This window comes from Parasteatoda tepidariorum, chromosome 9, assembly GCF_043381705.1.
Source record: "Parasteatoda tepidariorum isolate YZ-2023 chromosome 9, CAS_Ptep_4.0, whole genome shotgun sequence".
NCBI lineage: Eukaryota > Metazoa > Arthropoda > Arachnida > Araneae > Theridiidae > Parasteatoda > Parasteatoda tepidariorum.
In genome coordinates this window covers 83266726-83291196 of record NC_092212.1, presented here as the reverse complement: position 1 = coordinate 83291196, position 24471 = coordinate 83266726, and the positions used below count along the sequence as shown (strand labels likewise).

Here is a 24471-nt window from a genome sequence, read left to right as displayed (position 1 = left end):
TCTGTGGAATAGATTGTTTTGCTTGCTGAGATTAATGAGCCTTAAGTTTGGCAGAAACAAACAGCCAGAAACGGATATCATCATTGGTGACAATAATAAACAAACCATAAAATGAAAAATATGACTTAAAACGTTACGTATAAAAATAATTGAATTTAAGTTCATAAAAAGTTTAGTGGTCCAGTGTAATTTTGTAGAAACGTAAGTTATCTTTCGTGAATAATACAATTCTGCTTGTTAATTTATAGAAATAAATATTGACGTAGTACGCATTTGTTACATAACAAAATCATGCTGTTAGTTTTTAAAAAAGGACTATTTTAAAGTTTTATTTGTTAATGCAGGGGTTTTAAATGACCATTGCAGGCAATTTCTATAATGAGAAAAAAGCACCAGTAGAATTAGATTTCTTCCAATTCAATTTTAAGAAACTCTTATACGAAAAGAAATATTAAAGCAATTTTTTTAACACAATTGCAATCTAGTTTAAAAATACTATTAATTTTTAAGCTATTTAATATATCATTTTTATGTTAAGAAAACCAAATGCAGCAATTGGAAGGAAAAATAAATTTCTTGAGAAATGAAAACAACTGGTAGTTTACTGATATAGTAAACCCTTAATTCTAAAATTATTTTAAGAATTTTTTATTATCAAATTTCTAGTTATGATAATTAACTATTAAGGGGATATTTCCGTATCATGATCTGTAGCTCTAACTAAAATCGCCAAAGTGCCAAATAGGTTTAAAACTTGCAAATTTTTAAAAAAAAAAGAAAGGAAAAAAACTTGTAGATGTTTTCCTGGGATTTGTTACGCGTTATACCTTTCGAGTTGGTCCTTTTCCGTGATTTTATTTTTTCGCCGACCGCTGCTCGGAAAATGCCTAGACTTAGCAATTATTCTGCTACACAGATCACGCTACAGAAATCTCCTCTTTTAAAAAATTTATTGCTTTTAAATTGTTTTCAGGAATTTGGCACAACCAATAAAAAATATATGTAAAGCCCTGAAATCCAAAAGAAAAAAACTCTTAAATGACTTACCTTAACTGACAAAAACTCGGTAGGTAAGGCACTTTCTTAAAAATCAAAAGGGAGGATTTTGACAACACAGTGTTCTTATTGTAATATTATCTTTAAGTAAAATAATAAGTTTTAAATACATTTTTCTTTATTGAATGTACTGTTTTAAAAGTAATTTTTCATTCACAAGCTCTAAAACTATAAATTCATAAGTGGTTGTAGTGTAAATCCATCGAACTCATATCTTACTAGGAGTTCCAGGATCTTAAGTTTTTTTAAGTGAAACTACTTTTAAATAAATACTTTTGAGAAAAGATCTTTTGTATCACCTATAATCACAACTCAACTAAGTGACAATATAGTTTTCGACAGTTTTCTGAAAGAGAAATATAAATAGAGAAAGAAAAATATAGAATTTTTTGAAGTCTTTTATTTATATTTACAGTGGATGTAAGTTTAACTTTTTAGGACTAAACATTCTTCTAAAAGACTCCTGACTTTTGCAAAGTTTTTGGATGTTACAGTAAATCTTTAACATGACTACTTAAAGATTGGAAAAGTTAAACTTTATTTAATAAAAAAAGATTATTTCCTTGAACCAAATTTGTTTAATAATAGAAATAAAATAAAAATTTCAATGCTTTTTCAAATGCTTTGTTTTATATTAGTTCTTACTTTATGAGTCTAAATTTAGTTGTATAAAAAAAAAAAACCTTGAGTATCTTTTGATCTACTTATCATTTTCTATGAGACTATCTTACTAGTTCTAGAGTATAAATCTGAAACCATAAATTTTCTAATGAATTAACCCATTAACACACATTTTTTAAAAATTCAAAGGGCAAAAAAAATACAGAATCAATCAGAATTTTTATTTTAATTTTGGATTTTGAAAAAATTACATTTTTGGATAAACAAACGCCATAGCTTACAATCTTATGTAAATGCTAAATATGAACTTGAATAAATAATTTTTGAAGAATTTTATAACCTTGAATAACTTTTTATCTAATGATCATTTTCTAATGATTTATTAAGTTTAGTATTTTATCTAATGATGATCGTGAATTTAAGAATGTATAACTAAAACTGTAAATTTCCTGCTTAATTAATGCATAAATTTTTTGAAAGGAAAAAAAAACTGGCAAAAAATATGGAATTTAAAAATTCTGAAGTTTAAATAGGGCTTAATTTTTATTTTATTTATTTATTTATTTGAGTGAACAAATGTTGACAATCCTTTGTAAAAGATAAACATCAATGAAACGATTTGTGTTCTTAACTTTCACATTATTATTCTTTTCTATTCTTGATTACATTAAGTGCGAAAATTACAGCTGCGTAAAATAATCTAGAGTGTGTTATAGTTTGACCTGTTTAGCGAACTCGAAATTAACTCAAGTGCACACATTAAGGGACTAATACAGATTAGTAAATAATTGTTTATTTATTTTTTATTATTATTCAATCGAACTTAACCGACTAATTTCTTTTAAATTTTGAGTTTCGTGATTTAAAATTATGTTAATTTTAAGATAATGTAAAAAATTTTATACTTTCCAAATAAAAACTGTTTAAACTAAATAAAAAAGTTGAATTAATTGAATTACCATATTTTGTACTTAGCCCTCAAGCCAGTAAGATTGCAACATGGTATATGAAAACTTAATATCTAATTCTGAAATAAAATGTATTGATTTTTTTTTTTTTTAAAGTTCTCTACACCCAAATTAACGTAACATATGTCTGTAGTAAGTATGTTGTAGCTTCAATACTGTTCTCATTTATTTTATTTTATATAATTACTGTCCTATCTATCAGAATTTCTTTTAACCACTTTTACCAATTTTTTTGAGAAAAAAAATGCAAAAAATCAATTGATTTTTTTTGTGTTATTAATAAATACCAGTAAATAAAACAAAGCATAATGCACAAGTTTTAAGTTGAAATTTAATTTTTTTTTTTTTTTTTGAATGTATGAAAAACATTTAATTTACCATCAGTTTACTATCCTGAGTTATCTCTGGCAATTGAAATTAGTTAAATATAAGTCTTTGAATGATAGTTTTTAAAACAAGGGACAACACAAAAAATTATATTTTTTAAACGCCAAATAAGTGATACGCCATTTTTGTTCATTCTTTTTTTCCATATGTAAATTCAACAACCATCATACAATAGCACAAAGTACGTGTGAAGTCTTTCAATCCATAGCAAAACTTGGTAAACTTCCAATTACAGCAGATTATTATTACTTTTTTTGCTTCAGGCCAAGTAAAGTACTGCCTAATTTTGCTACATCCGAGTTTTCTTAGAATAATAAATATTTGTACTATACTTATACCCGAGTTAATTCTGGATGATCAGGGAAATAATAACAAAATTTGCTGACATGCCTATTATGGATTCTATAAGCAGACATGCATGATATTACACGAACATGCAAATGCTGCTCGCAGTAAATTTGTGATCATAGCAGAGACTTTAACATGACTCGTTATATAATAATAAAAACATTCATAATATTCAAAACATAATAAAAACTTTATATATATCAGGGGTCTGTTTAGAAAAAATTTGGGTTCGTTAATGGACCCTTCACAAAATATCTTTTCATAAAAACGGACCCTTCACAAAATATCTTTTCATAAAAACGGACCCTTCACAAAATATCTTTTCATAAAAACGGACCCTTCACAAAATATCTTTTCATAAAAACGGACCCTTCACAAAATATCTTTTCATAAAAACGGACCCTTCACAAAATATCTTTTCATAAAAACGGACCCTTCACAAAATATCTTTTCATAAAAACGGACCCTTCACAAAATATCTTTTCATAAAAACGGACCCTTCACAAAATATCTTTTCATAAAAACGGACCCTTCACAAAATATCTTTTCATAAAAACGGACCCTTCACAAAATATCTTTTCATAAAAACGGACCCTTCACAAAATATCTTTTCATAAAAACGGACCCTTCACAAAATATCTTTTCATAAAAACGGACCCTTCACAAAATATTTTAACTTAAAAACGGACCCTTCACAAAATGATTTTTCTTTTAATCGGACCCTTCACAAATTTGTTTATCTTCATTATTATTTTGTTAATCGAATAAACCCTTTCCAGGGCAGAAAACAAGAAAGATGGATGTAAACGAATTAAGTTTTGTCTTCGGCAGACGATTCTTCCATTATTCGTCCGAAATGAATATTCTGCGTTCAGCAGTATAGGCTAAATACCAAATATTTGTATGTTGCATCTCTAATTTAGAAGCAGCAATTGTTGTTTATTTTTTAAAATTTAATTTTTTTAATTATAATTTTACAGTGTTGAGCATAATCTTGTATATCTTTACAATTTAAAACAATTACAATTTTGCAATAATTACAATTAAAAGTTTGCAATAACGGACCCTATTTGCACAAATTCATAAAAGCGGACCCTGGTTGAAAGAATGTGAGTAATTTTTTCACAATTTCACGAAAAACGGGACCTTTCACAAAATGTCTGGACAGACCCCTGTATATATAATAATAAAAACATTCAAAATTTCCATATACTATCCTGCAGTCGATTTTAAAAATTCAGATAGAACAGAAAATTTGGTGTCAATTACTAGTTTTATAACTTCAAAAAACTGAGAACGAAATATGTGCCGATATATATAATAATCATTGTATCTGTAATATATATAATAATCTCTGTATATATAATATATAAGTATATATATAATATATAATAATCAGTTTTATAAACATTATAGAGATTAAACACTTTTTAAAAAAATCCGTGATTTTTGAACAAATTTTGTCAGAATTAAATAATAACGAAAGAAACGAAACTAATGTAAGAGTTATATTATAAATTGCTCACAGAAATTCCTTCATTTTATCTAAGTCTGTCTTTAAGGCCTAAGAGAACAACATATAATACTAACGAAAATGACTTATTTGTATATGGAATTTTATAGTTTTGTAATGATTTTTTTTAAAAAACTTTATTTGTTTTTAGGTCATTTGAAAAGCCTGGCAATGTATTGTGTTATTCGTCATACTAGAAACATCAAGCTTCCTTCTTTTGTGTCTTCTACCATTTTAAATAGGACGAGCTGTTATCAGCCATTTGTGAACAGAACTCTATTGAACCAATTTTCTTCTTTAGCAAAAATCACATCAAAAAAATCAACTAAATTTCAAAATGTCTTCTTCAGAAGTAAATACCATGAGGCTCTTGAGCAAAAAAATAAAAACACTTTCTATTATCTATCAGCATTTACTATATTAGTGGGAGGATTTACTTATTCTTCTGTTCTTCTATACAGACTGTATTGTCAAGTAATATTGATTAGTTTCTAAAAAGTTGTCTTTTTTTTATTTATTATGCTTGTTAAAATGGTATATTTTGGGGGTAAAAATTAGGAATATTCTCTCATTGGTTCAAAGGATTAGTAACTATTTTAAAAAATTTGCAGAAAAGGCTAATAAAAGAGAAACTTATTTTTTATCTTCCACTAACCTTTCTAACAGAATCCAAATAAATAGCTACTGGCCCAAATGCAATCTGGTTTCATAAGCCAAATTACATTTCAGTTGTTCCACACTGGACTGACCATAAGACACTTCCCAGTAGAACACCGAAGTCAAGCAGCCGTGGCTACGGTCAATGAACATGTGGGCAACAATTTTAATCAGCCTGCGAAGAGACTGAGGGTGCGTAATATTGATCCCGTTAATCTGCTCTAGTGTTAAGTGCTCAAATTTGTACGCTGGTGGTCGAGTTAGCAAAGTGGGGGGCATACCCTCTTTGGAGAATCAAAATTGTGATGGCATGTTTTTGGATCATCATCATGGATTTTTCCCAGACCATCACCAATAACCCATTGTTCATGTTGGAAATACAATCAAGTTCTAAGTTTTTATAGCTGGATGCTTACAGTTTTGTGTCTTTATATTTAAACCATGACAAATGAAAGATAGCCTCATAGTGTTTATCAATAAGATAGATCCATGATGTGTGTTGTCTGAACTACTGTGGTATTCTTAATTTTTCCCTACGGGAGCAAGCATAGTACAACTAAATTCAGAATTGCCTCTACTTACTTTACTAATTATAATGTTATATGCAGACGACATTGTTTTTGGGTTTTCTACCTTTGTTGTAAATGTATATAAGTCTCTACTGCATTAACTCTCACTGTTTAGTTTTTACAATTCTCTGGCCTTGTAGAAGGTTTTTTTTAATCTATGCTATGAGCACATGTAAGTATCTGGTTCATAATGTTTGTTTAAATTTAGTGTATTGCTTGTGTTATCAACAGTTATGTTTTCATGTTTTAAACAAAACATAATGTTTTACCATTCTTCGAACGTTACTCTGTTTGTCAGAAATAACCATGTCTAGAATATCCCATGTGTTAGAATGTCCCGTGCGTCTAGCTTCAACTATCATTCCATGTTCAAAATCTGTTGATTCTGGTCTTGTGGTCATAATTACATCAGAAACGTTCTCAGATGAATAACCTCAACACAAATAAAAGTCCTGCCGGTGCAATACCCATTTCATTTTATTTTATAATCGTCGTTGGACAGTCAACCCAATTTCAGGTTTACAACTACTAATGTTCAACTCCGTAGCCTAGTAATTTTGAACCCAATCCAGAAGACAAGGGTACTCCTGGATCAACTAGTGGGAGAAATTTGCCTTCTTGGAGGACTCTTTGATGAAACTAACCCACATTTGCGTAACATGGAGAGAGAAACCTCCCAGGGTTAGCCTGATGAAAGGGGACTCTAACCCATGATCGATCTATCACTGACGATGTTTTACGTTAGCACTGTGAACGGTGCAAGCCAGGTGCGTAATTCGAATTCTGGTCATCACTGGGATTTGAACCCAGCTCATCTCATTGAAAGGCTCTATCCCCCGAGTACCTCATTGGAAAGCTCTATTTCCTGAGCCATCACGGCTCGCACTTACCCATTTATACATTTTGTACATGATACTACTGCCATCTGTATATCGACAACACAGATATACGAATCATAGCTTGTGCTATTGTAGTAAAATTTAACATAAGATTTGAATGTTGCTTTCAATTCCATAACAATATAGCTCTATTCAAATTTAATTATTTTATAATTTTATTATTATTTATTAATTCAATTTTCTCTATTAATATTTATTTACGTTTGCATATTTGTAGATGATTATGAGTGTATATTTTTTCAAGTAATTATGTCCTTAACTAAAGTGCAATTATAATTATTATTTCCTTTTTTTAGACAACTGGTAAAGGTGGACAAGCAGTTGTTGAAGATGTTGGAGACAGAATAGCTGAAATGAAAGTAGCCAAGCACCGCAACATTGTTGTTAAGTTCAATGCAGACGTTAATTCTGCAATGAGATGGAATTTTAAACCACAACAACCTTTCATAACGGTAATAAATTATAATTTTTATTATGTAAATGAAGTTTATCTCACGGTTTCTGCCATTGTAGTATTTTTGGAAAACGTGAAAAGACTCTGCAAAAATGCTAAAATGAAACACCTTTGTGCTAGAGCAAAAGCATTTTATCAAATTATATTTCAAAAAATAAACAAACTATAACATAAATAATGCAATGTGAATGTTTTCAAAAACGTTTGTAATCATAGTGATATGAAACATGACTGTTTTTATTCATTTGACTTTTGAATTAGATTTTTTTTATCAAGTTATAGTACCATATATCATCACAAGTGTTAGGATAAGTTGGTGAAAAAGCTAACAAAATTATGTTAAGTACTACTTATGAGTTACTCTTGAAAGATATTTTTATGTTATTATGTTTCTAATACCAAAAATTTCAATCAGACGCATAATATGTTTCTTTTTTTATTGTTCTTGTGGAATGTTAATTCCCACTGCTGAGTGATTTATGCAAATTAGTTAGTATTAATAAAATGTTTTAATGAATATACTATTATTTGTAATGAGATATATTTATATAACAGTACTATTCTTTTACCATGAGCACTGCAAGGAAATTCATTTAATCATAAATAACTAAATAAAACATTGAATTAGGAAACAATGATATAGGTAAGAAAAGCCAACAATATCAGATAACAAAAAGGCAAACAATAAATTTAATGTTCATTAAAAACAGTCTGTAATATTTTTCAGGGGCAGAAATTAAGATAATTTTATCTCTGAGCCAAAAGGACAACCAACTTAATGATGTCCATTTGTATTAGATTTTTTAAAAAAATGTTCATAAAGTTACTTTAAATGGAAAATTATGATACGGAAATTGTATAATGTTCACAATTATGATGAAATATGCTATTTTGTGACAAAATCACAATCCGAAACACTGAACTACACACCATGAACTGAAAACAACATAGCATCCCTTTACATTGATTGTTGTTAAGTTTATTTTATGGTTTTTCCAAATTAAATTTCAGTGGTTTTAGCAACATAAATTGTCAACACCTTTATTTCTTGATGCAGGAAAAAAATTTATAAATTATACAATATTCAATGTCCCATTTTTTTAATTATATTGTTATAATGAGGTTTGTGCAGTGAAACTTCCTGGAAAGACCACCTCTGTGTAGCAACCTCCTCTATTTCTTAGCACTTTTGGGAGGCACAGATTTTTTCCATAGATTTTGCATTGAAAAAAACCTTTAGGAGAGACCATCAAAACCTCACCCAGCAACCAGGCAAATCTCCGCACCAAATGCGGAAAAGGTCAAATAAGGATACAAGAAAAAATATCAAGACAAAAAATATTAAAACAAATAAGCAGATTTAAATGAATTAAAAATATTTGTGCGTGATTCTTATTTAGAGAGCTTTTATTTAAGATCTTTGAAAGAAATTGACAACCTCTTGTTTCAGTCAGTGTGCACTAAAGAAATTATCAATGATTTATTTTTAGAACTAAAAGTTAAATTTGAAAAGAAAAATAAAGAATTTTTAGATAAAAACTAAGCATTTTAAACAAACAAACCTTTTATTTTTTAAAAGCTAACTAATGTTTATGATATAAAAAAATAAATGCTAACTGAAACAAAAAACATAATTGTTTTTTATTTGAAATAGTTCTATCAATTGGTAAATTTATTTTTATGCGTAATTACATCAGTAAAAAAAATTTTTTTTATTGATGCTAAATTTTATTCATCGATCCAGTTTTCATGACGCCAACACAAGTGGCATTTACGCAACACTGAGTAAAATTAAAATCCTTTGTGAAAAATCAAGTACCTTTGATAACATTTTGAAGTCAATGAAGGTAACCCTTAAGAATGACCTATCTCCATTAACGACCATTTTACTGTGAAACAGAGAGTGGTCACTCTCGAGAAGTTTCATTGAATTACTATGTACAATTTATTGATAACAAGTTTAATTCTAATGCAGGTTGCACCAGGTGAGACAGCTTTGGCTTTTTACTCAGCTTTGAATCCTACAGACAAGCCTATCACTGGAGTGGCAACATATAACGTCCTTCCTTTTGAGGCTGGCAAATATTTTAACAAAATACAGGTAAACATGCTTCATAAACAGGATATTCTTGAACTGCATTTTAACTGATGACTTAAATATGAAATGGCTGCATTTAAACTTCTTTATTATAGACTGGCTATTCTTGACAATATACTTTTATTTATCAAAGTTATCCTACTTTTAAGTTATCTAATAATTATTGTCATAAACTACATTTAAAAAAGCTCAGTAATAGTTATCAAGTTGATCACCAAATCATTAAAAACAATTTCTGTTAATAATTATTAGAACGTCTGAAAAAAATTACATAAATAAAAGTACCAGTTCAAATGTGCGTGAACAGCCAATGGGAAGGCACTCAACGGGGCATATAGTTTGTCTATGTAAAGAACTCCCCTAGCCAGGTGATGACTATGGTTACGAGGTTTATATTAAGTATTATTTGGGCCATTATTTAAGACAGGCTTTGGCTCGGGTTCCTGAGAGAAAATGAATCAAGGGAGAAGAAGCTTCTCTCTCTGTTCATTTCCATAGCTGCAGACGACCTTAGACTTCGTGGCTAGGGGTTTTCTTTCTATAGACAAACTACACAGTGACTTTTATGGTCATAAGTTTCTGTGCAGTCATCAGTTGCATATATATTTTCTTCAAATATTTTGATAGTGTTAAAATAATCTGTATGTTAGTGTTTCATAAACATAAAAATAACATACTTATCTTTGTGTATATTAAGAAATGCAATAATGAGGATAATTTTCTTGACATTTCATGTAATTTATATATTTATTTTTTATACATATATTGATTCTCAAAATTTTACATATTTTGCTTACAAATAAAACAAAAAAATCTGAGGCAAATTTTATAACATAAATTTTCTGTTTCATGTTTAGATATTTGGTTTTTGATATTTACAACAGGATGCCACCTTTTTGTGGAAATAATATTTATAAATAATCTATAATTATAATAATTTATTGATATTAGGAAATATTTCCAAGTTAAAATTTTCTTAAATGCTTTAAAATAACCTTCAACATAATTAATGATATTAAAATTGACAATCAGAAATATCAGAAAGTTTACCTTGCAAACAAATTAACTTTATTAAATAAATAATCTTGCTCGCTAACTGTTGATTCAGCTCTTGCTAAACTCAACACACCATTTCTTCTAGTCCTTACTGTGAAATTGTTACCGTTTTTTCTCCTAATTTATTATAAAATTGCTAATACCCTCTCCCATTTAGGTTTTTGGTTCCTTTTTAGGACTGTTAACGCAATTTAATTTAAGTTTCTTAAAAATCCAATCAATTTATGAAATCACTGGGGCATTTACCACATACCTTGCCAGTTCAACCTTGGTTACATAACCGACACGCTTTAAAATTTAGACTTAAAGAACGCAATATATAAGTCCATTATCAAAATTATGATAAATAATCAACCACTGCATATTATTGCAATCTTGGGCATAAATTCTATTTTAAAAATATCAAAATTATTTCCACCCTAGTCACATCAGCTTATCTTGATGCCTTGGAATCTTGTTTCATTCATATGAATGCTGATTCCCTTATTAATGACATTAGTTCCTCATCACCTTTCCATAGTGTGTGGAAATACATTTTAGACTGATTTGCCCCTCTTAGCTACTGTGGCTTTTCTTGTGTGTGTGTGTGTGTTTTTTTTTTTTTTTTTTTTTTTTTTTTTTTTTTTTTTTTNTTTTTTTTTTTTTTTTTACTCTTGGCTATTGCAGTTTTTCTCCCCCTAATTTTCCAATTTTTATCTGCAACTTTGCATTTTACATTTCGAAGTAATTTTTTCTTTTCATTCACGTCTAGAAAGTCTTGAGAATAATCATCTATTTTTTAAGCAAATGAAGTTTTTTAATCAATATTAAACTTTATTGTAAAACTAGTAATTTTTTTCTTCTCCACTAGGAGGCTCCACTCTCCAAACCCTATGATTGATTCTTTTTCATCGTAGTTTATAAGCTCTATATTATCCACAAAAACACAGAATATTTTGGTTTCAAAATATACAATTACTTTATATTAAAATGTTGTGTTTACATGTTAATCATAACAAAATAGACAATTATCTAGGTCTGAAAAATAACCATCTGAACATTAAAAAAATTATAAATAACCTTAAGGACACAAAATGTTTGACTCGATAAAAAATAAATAAGTAATTTTACTCATAGACGAAACTTATTTCAAAATTGGAAAATAGTTCTTAATGCTCTTAATAATTTTTTTTTTTTTTTTTAAATTTCACTAATTTGTTAAGATTTATATTTAGCAACACGTAATCTCTCCGTTTTTGCTACTTTTGATTGACATCTATTTGAGTACGAGTTTATAAAGTAAAGATCTTATGAGGGAAAAATAAATTTTCTACAACAATGGAAAAATAGTTCATATTTAAAATGAAAAAGCTAAAAGAACCAGGAAAAATTGGAATTGTGAATAGAAAAAAAAAACTCTATGTTTAGTTCATAAACAAATTAAGGTCCTTTCAGCATTCCAAATTTCAATTCTGAAGTTCAGTCAATAAATGATCAAATATTTTTTTTTTTATTTCATCGTAATCCCTGCATATTTTTTCACAAACCTTGTAATTTCAAGAAAGATATGACTTTAAGTTGAATACCCAAAACAGCAGCGTTGGTGCTGGCCCTATAGGTTTTTTTATTATAGAAATTAAAAATAAAACATCATTTATAAATTTAAAAAAAAGAAAGATGTATTGAAATAAGATGCTATTTAAAAAAAAAAAAAACAAGAATTATAAATAAACTGCAGTAACTGGCATCCTTTTGTGCATTAATTAAAGATTGGTATTATTATTTTTACAGTGCTTTTGTTTTGAAGAGCAACAATTAAATCCCCATGAAGAGGTAAAAATTTTATCTTATATTTTATCTGTACATTATTACTATATTTTTAAATATAGTGTAAATTTATTATAATATTGTCTGGTTTAAAAATAATAAAAAAAACATTGTGTTTTTAACTGTATTAGTATTTCATAAATAAATGTAATAAAAGCATTGTAGGTCTTTATGCTGTTTGTTCTAAATGGAAATTAGTAGGGTTCGCACCAATGTGGTGACATCTCGACAATTGTCTCTAAAATGATATGCATGGCAGACAAAATTGTAGTCTTGAAATATGTTTAAAAATTACAGTGAATTATATGTATTTCTTTTTATATTTGAAGTAGCAATGCTAATGTTGCATTGAATTACTCAGTTTAAACTTTCTTCATTTAAATCAAAATCTATATTTTCAGGTGGATATGCCTGTATTTTTTTACTTGGATCCTGATTACGCTGAAGATCCACGCTTAGAACATGTTAATGACATCATATTATCATACACATTTTTTGAAGCAAAGCAGGGAATGCAATTACCAAGACCATCATTTATGTAAACTGTTGTTTATTTATCACAAAGTTTAGAATAAATTATTTGATTTTGTTTTAACTACTTAAAGAGTATTTCTTGCTCTTCAACAAACGATACATTTGAACAGCTCGGGACCTCTCGTTTTCGAGTTCCTTTCTTCTGTCTGGAGTCATATCTTTCATTTTAGTCGTCACCAGAGAACTCTGTGCTTCATTAGTCCTGTCATTTTGAGGCTTTTGTATTTCTTGATTCTTTTTTGCCACCAGGAAGAAAATTTAAATGATTATATAAACAACTTTTTAATCTAGGTATCATCAATCAAAAATACAATAACACAGAAATAGATATACAGTTAGCTTTTACGGAATTCACATTGGAGCGATTTTAATAAATAAATACTACTTAATTGTATATAGGTATAGAATAATGATGAAATTATGCATGAATTTACTATCAATTAAAAAGAGCAACATTCTAATAAAAGCACTAAAGTAAAAAATTCCCTGTACATATTATATTATGCACAATATATTAAAGAGGAAAAACGCAATCACTCTGCTCTTTTATGAGCTAACTTATACTAGTTATAATTGCTAAAAAACTTAGAGAAAAAAGGAACAGCTGAACATACTTTAAACAAATAACACCAAAGTTATTGAAAGAGTTTAATGTAACTGAAATATTATCCCTAAATATCCCATAGATTGCACTTTCAGTGGTTACTATTTTTTAAAAGATAAAAATAGGAAATAAAATTCCTGGGACATATTATACACAATACATTAAGAAGAAAAACACAATTGTGCTCTTATATGAGCAGTATTGGGCTAACTATACTAGTTATAATTGTTAAAAAACTTAGAGAAAAAAGAAACAGCTGAACATACTTAAAACAAATAATGCTATAGTTTAATATAGCTAAAATATCATCCTTAAATATTCCATAAATTGCACTTTGAGTGGTTACCATCTTTTAAAAGACTAAAATAAGAAACAAAATTCCCTGTTATTTTAGGTAATTTTTAAATTCTCTGTATTTACTAGATTTTTCCTATTCTTGCCGTGAAGTGGCAACCCTGAGCATTGAAATTTTATTCTTCATTATGAAACTAAAATGATAAAACTACCCACAGCATCATTGCGAAATTAATGTGTCGAAATTTAAATTTCACTTGCCATAACATAGCACACAAAAGTATTAGAGATTGGAAAACCTTGTGAAAAAAGCCCAAAAAAGTTTGAATGATAGATGAAAAAATTATCCCCCAACAGTCACGTTGATGGAATTATCACAAATCCAACGTGTCAAGAGTGATAACTAAAATTCGAATATCATGTTAAGAATTTAAATATCCACGCGAAAAGGGCTTAAAAAAATGATACATAACTGCCAAAGAAAAACTATCCTTAAGCATCATGACATTAAAATGGAATCGTAGGGAATCAAACATGCCAGAAAGTTATAATTCAAAACTTAAATTCGCATATTGTAATAACTGAAAAAAAAGCTATGATCAAACAATGTGAAGTTACGATGGAATCGTCAGAAATCGAACGCATCAAAATTGATAACTCAATGATTGATAACTAAAAATTGAAACTTAAATGAATCTTTGATATTAAAATCACGGGAATATTGTGATATTATCGGATTCTGGTGTAGTTTCAAATATTAAAAATTTCAAAAATCTGACAATCTTAAGAGTCAAATTTGCTGAAGAATAACATTTATGAAAACGTCTCTTTAGCGAAATTCTCAAATTTTAGATTATGGAACTTTGGTCGGTTTATAAGTTTTGTTTCATGGAAGTCCGCGAAACAATAGTCTCAAAATACGCAGAATTATGTGCATTTTGTTGAAAAATCACATGCCTTGCTCCTAGTTTTTAGACCTGGGAGTGTGATAGGAAAAACCAGGAATCTTGTGCTACACCCGGGAATACAATCACCCTTGAGTAGTAGTAAAATAATTAGGAAGCCATTGTTGAAATTTAAACCTGGGTCATCTCCCTGGCTCTTAATAATAAGTGAATACTTTTGTACTTACTTTTTTTGGCAATGCAAAGGCACTTCTGGATTTAGCAGATAGAGTGGGCGGTGCCATCACAACATCTCCAAATGGTATATGATCTACATGTAAGCAAAGATAAGAAACTCATTAAAACATGAAAATAATTTAAGACAGGTAGCTACACACATTTTAACATCTTAATTTTCATATCACAGAATCAATTATCATACTTTAAATTTAAACTAAAACAATTTAATTTAAACAATAGAATAGAAATATGAATGTGTTTAAGATATAATACAGTTTTAACATATAAAAACAACTTTTAACAACAGTAGTTTTTTTTTTATTGTGATATGAAAGCTATTTCATATAATACAACAAGAGAATTTTAATACAACAATAAAATAAAAATATTACAATTGTGATTAGTAATAGAACTTGATTACTATATATTTTTCTTTTTTGGAGTACTATAAAAACTATTTTATGTAATATAACAATAGAATTTTAATAGGATAGAACAGAAATATTTAAATTAGTAAAAATAAATTACCATAGATATTTTTAATTTTTTGGTATAAAAGTCATTTTATGCAATACAATAAAATAAAAATATTACAATTTTAATTAGTTAAAATACCTTAAATAAACTATGTATTTTTTCATTTTTTAGAGCAATATAATAGCTATTTTAGGTAATACAACAATTAAATTTGGATACAATATAATAAAAGTATTACTACTAAAACTAACTTTATCACTATATATTTTTATAATTTTTGGAGTAATATGAAGACTATTCAATATGATACAATAGAATTTTACTACAACTATAGAATAGATATTACAATTGTAATTTAGTTAGTTAAAATAACTTAATTACTTTATACTTTTATATTTCTAGTAGTAATATAAAAGTTATTTCATGTAAAGCAAGCTAAGTACTGAGCCGAAGAAATAAAAATTAACAGACATTTTTTGGAGCAGTATAAATATACCACAAACTAGAAAAAAAGGCATGTATAATCTNTTATTTTTAATTTAGGAAATACTTTGTTTAGAATAGTAAGTTTCAACAGTTTCCAGTATAATTTTATTAATGGAACAATTTGTAATAATTTGAGATCAATATACAGAAAATTTTTATAATATTGTTGCATTAAAAAAATAACCAGTATCAATTAGTTTAGATTCCTTCATACCAATATATAATTAAATTTTATAACCGAATTAAAGACTTGTTTAATCAAATAATTTGAAAGTTAATATGTTACTTAATATTTTTTTATATGTGTACTTAAAAGATTGATCAATTCACCAATAAAAATTCTATGATTACTGTATTGTTGATAAGAATTATTCAATTTTAAAAAACTAGTTGAAAGAGATTAATTAATAATTACAAAACACATCTCTCCATGTTCCTGCATCCGCTGAAATAATAAATAAGCATATGAGTCTTGAATTCTTCGCTAAAAAAATTCCATAAGTTTGAAAGTAAAATTTCCTAAGTTTGAGCAATCAAACTTAGCAATTTTTAATACCATTATTAATTTTTTTTAAAAAAAAGATTTTGGATCTAAAATCCAAAACTTTAAATTCGCCAAATTGATTATTTTGTATTTGTAGAAAATTGGATGTTGTAAGCACACAAATATCAATAAAAAAATGTGGTAAAAACGATAAAAATTGGGGCAAAATGTTTTTATTCGAAATTTCAGAACAACTATGAATGCTGAACAATAGAATTTTAACACATGAAATTATTCAAATTAATGACAAAAAAAAACTAAAAGAAAGAAATAATAAAAATTATATCTACAATCTTATTGCAAATACAGTGGCTAATAAATTTTAGAGTATGAAAAATTTCCTGATCACAATAGGGTGATTCCAATAAATTTTATTTCAAAGGATTCATTACTTAAAAGCCCTCTTCTAAGCGAATGATTTAGCCTGAAAAATGCTAAAATTAACGTTCTTAAAACAATACTTCAAGTTCTTAGGTAAATTAGGTCTGAACTTTTGAGTAAAATTCAACCACTTGACAAAATTAAGATCAATTCTATAAGTAAATGAATTCTTGCCACCTTAGCGATATATTACTCAATATCCATAAACAGTGTTTAAGAAAGAACATGGTCATATTTTATTTTATATCCGTTGTTGAACAGCCGACCCAATGACATGTTCACATTAAGATTAGCAAGATTTTTCACCACTTATCCTCCCATCTAAAACCGCTTTGCTTAAAACCCTCTTAAACTGCACTTTCTGTCCATAGCCCAATTAAGCAATGCAAAAATATTATGATTAATTTATTTAAAAAAAGTGTTATTAAATAATGTCTTAAAAATTGAATAAAAAATAGTTTTATTCTTCCAGTCTTAAACTGTTCGAACGACATTGTAGGGAAATTTTATGTGAATAATGAACAACTAAGAAAATGACAAAAATTATAACAGATTATTAAAACTAAATTGGTATCTGGTTTTTACTAGATATGTCATAAAAGAACACTTTTGCTTCATGAGTCAAAACTATTTAAATTAAAAGCTTTGTAGATATAATTTGAATAGATAATGATAACGAATTTTTAAAACTTTTTTTAATGTTAGCTTAATAAATTGTAGAACTTTAATTGTAAAATATTTAAAATTAAATATCAATTAAAAAATATAGATCAGAGACGCCAACTCTGGGCAGAGGATAAATATTTTCGAGTGGTAGTCTTTTAATGTATGATTCTAGGGTTTAGAAAATTCGATTTATAGAGCTTTTACTCGATTTATAGGCTTACGTAATACGCCATTTTATCTCAGCCAAGCAGCGTTGAGCCTTTTAAAAAGTTGGCGAAATTAACCAAAAATCAGCGAATTTTAGTTTGTAGTTTTCTACCGTTTTTTAAAATATTTTGTTGACTCCCAAGCAGTTGACACCTCTGTTAGATATTAATTTTCTATATACTAAAAGTGTGTAGTCTTTAACAGTTAAAGACAGTTTAAAGTCTTAACAGTTTACAGTTTAGCAGAGTCCTGTGGAAGCTTTTGAAGGAAAAAAATTAAAATTAAAAATATGTATTTTGTGAAAATTGAGAAAACATAAAAAAATATTTTGTATAACAATATACATTGCAGTTTTGCAATTAAAGATACAGTTCAATATTATTTTAAAACAAAATTTACCCTTCTTAAATTCAAACTCTTTATCATCCGCTTTCAGTTTCTTTTTCTCTTTAAGTCTCTCTCTGTATTTCTTGCGTTTTCTAAAATAATAAAATTAATGCTGTACAAACTGTGATGGAATATATAAATTTTTTTATTTTCATAGCATATTTGTACTCTAAAGAAGTTACATTTTCTTTATATAATTAATTAATTTTGTTATGAAACACACATTTATTTTAAGCAGACATTGCAGCAAATAATGCCAGGCAATGACCCATACATCTTTGCCAGCTTATTATTAATTATGCAAGGGAATTAATATAAAAGTATGTTTTTCTTATTGAAGAAAAAAAAATAACATGTGAACCTACTTGTTAGACCAAGATATTACTTTCAACTAATATTAATAAATCAACTGAATAATACTAAGAAATAAAAATATTTCATGCTATGCATGTTTGAGATTATATACAATGACTAGATAATTCGTGAAACATTTAATGACTTCATTTGTTGCCTGTCAATTTTCAGAATTGTATACAAAACTTTTCCAGTTACATATGCAAAGATATCACATGTACTTAAAAATGTAAGAAGTAGTAGAAACTTAATTCATTTCCAATTTTATTATTTAATTACTAAATGGCAACTACCATCATGACTTACGTTGGAAGTTACCTATATTTAAAGCAAAAATATTTTGGGCTTAAGACTGACTGATGCATGTTAAATCTGTCGAGTCGCAATGTCCTCTATGTTCCCATAACAAATCAATACCTCTGGCGGTACTGATCCAGAAGTTTCCTTGTCTTCTGGATTGGTTTAAAATTACAAGGCTACGGAGTTGAACATTAGTAGTCGCGTAAATCCAAAATTGGGTCGGCTGTTCAACGATGGATATAAATATTTTTGGCCAGATAGTGTAGATTTCATCACTTTTTTTTATAATTTTCTGCGCATGTGGGACCCTTGCATCTGTAAAAATTAAAAATATGATTATCGTTGCACACTTACTGTGTCTTTTTTGTTTCATTGTTTTCGTCATCCAGTGATTTATACTTAGCATTTCCATCCTTATCAACACTGACTAGTTTAATATTATATTTCTCTTCAACTTTTGCTTCTGCTATTGCTTTGTCAGCCATTCGCTGCAGTCGATTGATAAACTGATGTTCATTTTCATTTTTGCTCTGTTTCAGAATTTTTGCAGCTCCAACACCACCTTTATCTTCAACAATCTCATTTTTCACTGAAAAATAAATGCATACTTTAAATTTGTTAAGGAAGCCATTATGGATGAAAATTGCAGAAATCTTCTAAGACTGGAATTTTTAATAAAAAGGGGAACAAGCTGTATATTTTAAAAGTAAATAAAAAAAACTAAATTCATAGTTGAAATACAATAAAATCTCGCTACAACAATATTTTGGGGACCAAATAAATACAGTCAATTCGCTATAACTCGAAGTACGATAACTCGAATATTACTATAACTCGGTTTTTTTATGAGGTCCCGACCCTTTTATCTTCAATTTCATGTTAATTATTCTTGATTACTCGAATTTTACTCCCTTTAACTCAATTTTTTTGGGATCTTTTTAAGCAAGAAAAAAACCTAGGAGCTGTTATCTCGCCCCTTCCTTTGCAACACACAAACAGTCTTTCGCACTCTTCATGGAGAAGCTAAAGCTGTCCCTCTTGAAGTATGTGAACAGTGGTTAAATGAAACGTTACCAAATTTACTTACATACTGGATACAGTACTGGATTACAAATTTACTGGATACAGTTAAAATGATGTTTTCAATATTGATGAAATGGGATTATTTTTTAAATGTCTTCCAAATAAGACTATGTTATGGATGAAAACTGCTCAGGGGGTAAAATGAGCAAGGAACGTTTGACTGTCCTAGTTAGAGGAAATGCGTCTGGGACAGAGAAATTGCCCTTACTTGTTATCGGAAAATACCGAAATCCCTGATGCTTCAAGAATGTAAAAACGTATCCTTTGGATTACAAGTCTAACAAAAAGTTTTGGATGACATCAGTTTTATTTGAAGACTATGTAAGAAAATTGGATCGGAAATTCTTCGCTAAAAAAAGAAAAGTGATACTCTTTATGGATAAATGCACAGCGCATAGTGATCTACCTAAGTTGAAAGCAGTAAACTTGCAGTTTCTCCCGCCAAACACAACAGCAAAGTTGCAACCCATGGATCAGGGTATCATAAAGTGCTTCAAACAGTCTTATCGTAAATGGCTTGTCAGAAAAATGATCTTAAATATTGTAAGCATTTAGAAGATTTGTAATTAATAAGCATTAATTAAATAATCCGACAATATTTTGAAAGTCAAAAACCGAAACTAACGGTAAGTCGAACTTCCGATATGTCGAAGTTTTTTGACAGTCCTATCAGATTCGAGTTATCGCGAATTCACTGTATATTGTTGTAGAGGGATATATGGTTATATAGAGGGCCTACATACTTAAAGGACACAAGATATTTTTTTAAATTTTAATGTTACATATGTATTAACTATAACTATATTTATATATTATACAATAAATTAATTTGTAGAATGTTATTTATGGTTAAATATTAGAAACAATATAAATAAATTCAGAAAATAAGATCGTGAACATACCTGAAAACAGTTTTCATTGAAAATAATCTGATATTTTTATTTGTTTAATTTTTTTACTGTCAAGTCAGCCAACAAAGTATGCATTGAATCCAAAGCATGAAAATGTTTTTTGTTTGTGAATGGTGCTCCACCCACCCTCTTCAGAAAAAAATCCTCCTTCAGGTGTTTATGTGATGCCTGTGGTCATTTGTGACTCATGCATGATCAGCTTTTAACATGAAGGAAATGAAAACAGATAGGAATATTACATCTGTGACTTCTCAAGAGACAAGGGAGGCAATTCTAAGAATGGAAGCTTTTTTTGGAGGTGGTCAGCAGTGAGTCTTCTTTTGTAATAAATGATGGAAAAACGGCAAAAGATGATAAAATTAGATTTTTCACATTATTTGAAAACTAATAATAAATGGAGAAAATAAGGTTGAAATTTAGAAAAAAATCATATTACAGGGGTTTATTGCTTCAGAGAATATCGTAATATTGAGAGGAAAATAACATTAATTCATATGCAAGTTCATCAGGACCATGAAACATTATCGTAATGAAGAGAGTTATTGTTGTATTACAGTGTTTCCCAAACTTATAACTTGTGTACCCTTTCTAAATTTTCCGTAACGCTGCGTACCACTAATAAAAAAATTTATGTATTTTTTACTATAAAAAAAAATGCGCAAAAGTTAAAAATCACAACTGGCTGTTGACACCACTAATTATTAACTGTTAACTCTGCAAAAAGTAGCCAATATAAAAATAAGTAACCATAAATTTTCATGGCTAGCTTTCTTTTGAAATAAAATTCTTTGAAAATTTCGTTTGTTACAAGATATTTCGCATAAGTACGCGTACCACTCTTTGGGAAACACTGTTGTATTAGATACCGTAGTAGCGAGTTCACTGTATTACAATTTTAACACATGAGAGTCACAAGAAAATGTGTGCAATTTAATTCATGGTCTATTCATCACACAATAATTCACAATTTATTAATTTAATCTGTGGGCAATACTAGAATACTCAAATACTAGAGTAATTTAGATACCTAGAGTTAATATGAGAAATTCTAGATCAAGACGAAACATTCCTCTCAAATACTTAGATTTTTTAGAGATAAAAGTGAAATATTACCAACAATAAAATCATTCTTATATGTCTTCTTCTTCTTCTTTCTTTTTTTAACTTTTCCTAGTTTTGCTGCATTTTTGAGACTGATGAATTCTTCCATACCGTGAGGAGCTTTCTGTTCATCTCCATTAACTGGTGGTTCATTAAACTGCAAATGCCTATAAATACAATACAGTTTAATTTTTAACTGATATTGAAACAAAAAGAATTAGACACTTAGATAATACCAGTGCGATAACACGATAATGATTTCCTTTTTAAAAAAATTTTTTTTTAAATTTTACTCAGGGTTCAGGCTTTTAACGTCCTAGGTCAGGGATGGCGAACCAATGGCACGCGTGCCATTTATGGCACGCGACACAATATTTTGGGCACGCCACCGATCACATTTGTTATTACACAAATGGTATTACACTATGAAGCATATGTAACAATTAAATTAAAATTCACAAAAAACACACAAAATAATAAACAATTATTAATAAAAAATTATCAATTAATGCTAAAAAAAGCAATTAATAACCATAAAAAAACAAGCTAACAATAAATAAATAGCAAAAAAATTAACAGTCCTGCTTAAACTAACATCTTACAATAGGGGTGCACAACCTTTTTGAGTGAAGGGCCACTTGCACAGCAGGTTGGCTAACGAAGGGCCGCACATGTATTTAGACATGTTAATGACAAATGTAATAATGTTTATTTAAACATTAGCGTTCCATTTTTTTNTTTTGTTTGTTTTGAAAATCAAAGATAAGGAGAAAAACCAGTAATTTTTCCTGTAAGGAAATTTTTGACTTCAGAGAATGTGAATAAATTTATTTTATTCTCATTCCTATTATTCCCTTTATCTTATTATTCACATTATTCCTACAAGTACCATTATCCTATTAAAGTTCACTTTGATGTACTATAGACATACGCTATGAATATTTGATATACTATGATCGCGATTTTTTTTGTTTGTTTTGAAAATCAAAGATAAGGAGAAAAACCAGTAATTTTTCCTGTAAGGAAATTTTTGACTTCAGAGAATGTGAATAAATTTATTTTATTCTCATTCCTATTATTCCCTTTATCTTATTATTCACATTATTCCTACAAGTACCATTATCCTATTAAAGTTCACTTTGATGTACTATAGACATACGCTATGAATATTTGATATACTATGATCGCGATTTTTTTTGTTTGTTTTGAAAATCAAAGATAAGGAGAAAAACCAGTAATTTTTCCTGTAAGGAAATTTTTGACTTCAGAGAATGTGAATAAATTTATTTTATTCTCATTCCTATTATTCCCTTTATCTTATTATTCACATTATTCCTACAAGTACCATTATCCTATTAAAGTTCACTTTGATGTACTATAGACATACGCTATGAATATTTGATATACTATGATCGCGATTTTTTTGTTTGTTTTAAAAATCAAAGATGAGGAGAAAAACCAGTAATTTTTCCTGTAAGGAAATTTTTGACTACAGAGAATGTGAATAAATTTATTTTAACGATAGAATGTGTAGATATCAGTGCATATACAAATCTTTACAAGAGGAAAAATCGTTTCATGAGCTTTTGAAACTGTTTCGAAATCTTAATGGCTCATCTGTCATCTTTGGTATCTCAGAGATTTGCAATCAAATCTCTTGAGAAATTTCAGTGATACGGGGTCAGCGTTGATAAGTCTTGTTGGAAGAAAGATAAACTATTTTTCGCAATCAACTTTAATCTGATGATTTAATGGGAAAATATTTCGAGTGATTGAGTTGAGATTTACTCATTAATGCGAAAACACGTTTTTTTTGTGGCTTTTATGAATGTGAACTTGAACTCTGCCGTTTCCTCAGCAGCTGATTGAAATTAATTCCAAAATACAATTAACAGCTTGCGAATCAAATTTGAAATTTAAAAATTAGCTCCAATGTATTTGTTACGAAAAGATCTTTACGCAGCAGGATAATTGAATTATCCGTCAGTTTGCAAAGGTTTGGCACTGTGCCAAACTAATTGGAAAGTCCTCGGTATTTCGTTAAAGCTTGATATTTTTTAGGCTTATTAAATTGAGCTTACGTATCTCAGTGTTATCTCATACAAAAATGCGTTTGTGGCTTTTACAAATGTGAACTTGAACTCAGTCGTTTCTTAAGCAGCTGATTAAAATTAATTCCAAAATACAATTAGCAACTTGCGAACCGTTATATATTTTTTTAATGGCGGGCACTTGGGATGTATTGTCCCATTGTCCTCTTAATGCCAGAACTGTTACTCTCTTCTCGTTACCCAGTGGGCACCTGTGGCGAAGCCATGGCGGTGGAGCAGCGTCGCCCACGTCACACAACCACAAATCCGTTTATAGGGCCGGTCACATTCACACAAAGGAGAAAGGACATAGAAGATCAAGAGAAAGAAACATCCATGCCCTGAGCAGGATTCGAACCCGCAACCATCGGGTCCACAGTCAGGCACGCTAACCACTGGACCACCAGGTCGGCGGTTACAAAATATAAAAATTTAAAAATTAGCACCAATGTATTTGTTAAATTATCGTCTGACGAGATCTATATGCAGCAGGATA

The 24471-nt window shown here is 28.6% G+C and overlaps 2 protein-coding genes across 2 annotated transcripts; one reads left to right on the top strand and one right to left on the bottom strand.

Annotated features, from left to right (window-relative positions):
- Positions 1–62: 62 nt before the first annotated feature.
- LOC107440571 (Cytochrome c oxidase copper chaperone COX11) lies at positions 63–13030 on the top strand. The gene is made up of 6 exons (XM_043049090.2): positions 63–201; positions 5045–5367; positions 7315–7470; positions 9448–9573; positions 12397–12438; positions 12834–13030. The coding sequence occupies exons 2-6, from the start codon at positions 5065–5067 to the stop codon at positions 12972–12974; spliced, it is 768 nt and encodes a 255-aa protein (XP_042905024.1). The 5' UTR covers positions 63–201; positions 5045–5064; the 3' UTR covers positions 12975–13030.
- LOC107440581 (coiled-coil domain-containing protein 137) lies at positions 12966–22622 on the bottom strand. Its single transcript, XM_043049091.2, has 5 exons — positions 21898–22622; positions 19145–19379; positions 18149–18228; positions 14997–15079; positions 12966–13200 (listed from the first exon to the last, which is right to left on the bottom strand). The coding sequence occupies exons 1-5, from the start codon at positions 21992–21994 to the stop codon at positions 13024–13026; spliced, it is 672 nt and encodes a 223-aa protein (XP_042905025.1). The 5' UTR covers positions 21995–22622; the 3' UTR covers positions 12966–13023.
- Between the last annotated feature and the right edge of the window lie 1849 nt (positions 22623–24471).

Bases quoted from the DNA above. Each gene is read 5' to 3' on its own strand.
- LOC107440581 (XM_043049091.2), bottom strand. From the start codon at position 21,994: ATGGAAGAATTCATCAGTCTCAAAAATGCAGCAAAACTAGGAAAAGTT. The intron at 18,229-19,144 runs GTAAGTGTGCAA...TTATTATTTTAG, and splicing joins AATGAAACAAAAAAGACACA to AAAACGCAAGAAATACAGAG. The intron at 15,080-18,148 runs GTAAATTTTGTT...GCTTACATGTAG, and splicing joins AGAGTTTGAATTTAAGAAGG to ATCATATACCATTTGGAGAT.
- LOC107440571 (XM_043049090.2), top strand. From the start codon at position 5,065: ATGTATTGTGTTATTCGTCATACTAGAAACATCAAGCTTCCTTCTTTT. The intron at 5,368-7,314 runs GTAATATTGATT...TCCTTTTTTTAG, and splicing joins TATACAGACTGTATTGTCAA to ACAACTGGTAAAGGTGGACA. The intron at 12,439-12,833 runs GTAAAAATTTTA...CTATATTTTCAG, and splicing joins AATTAAATCCCCATGAAGAG to GTGGATATGCCTGTATTTTT.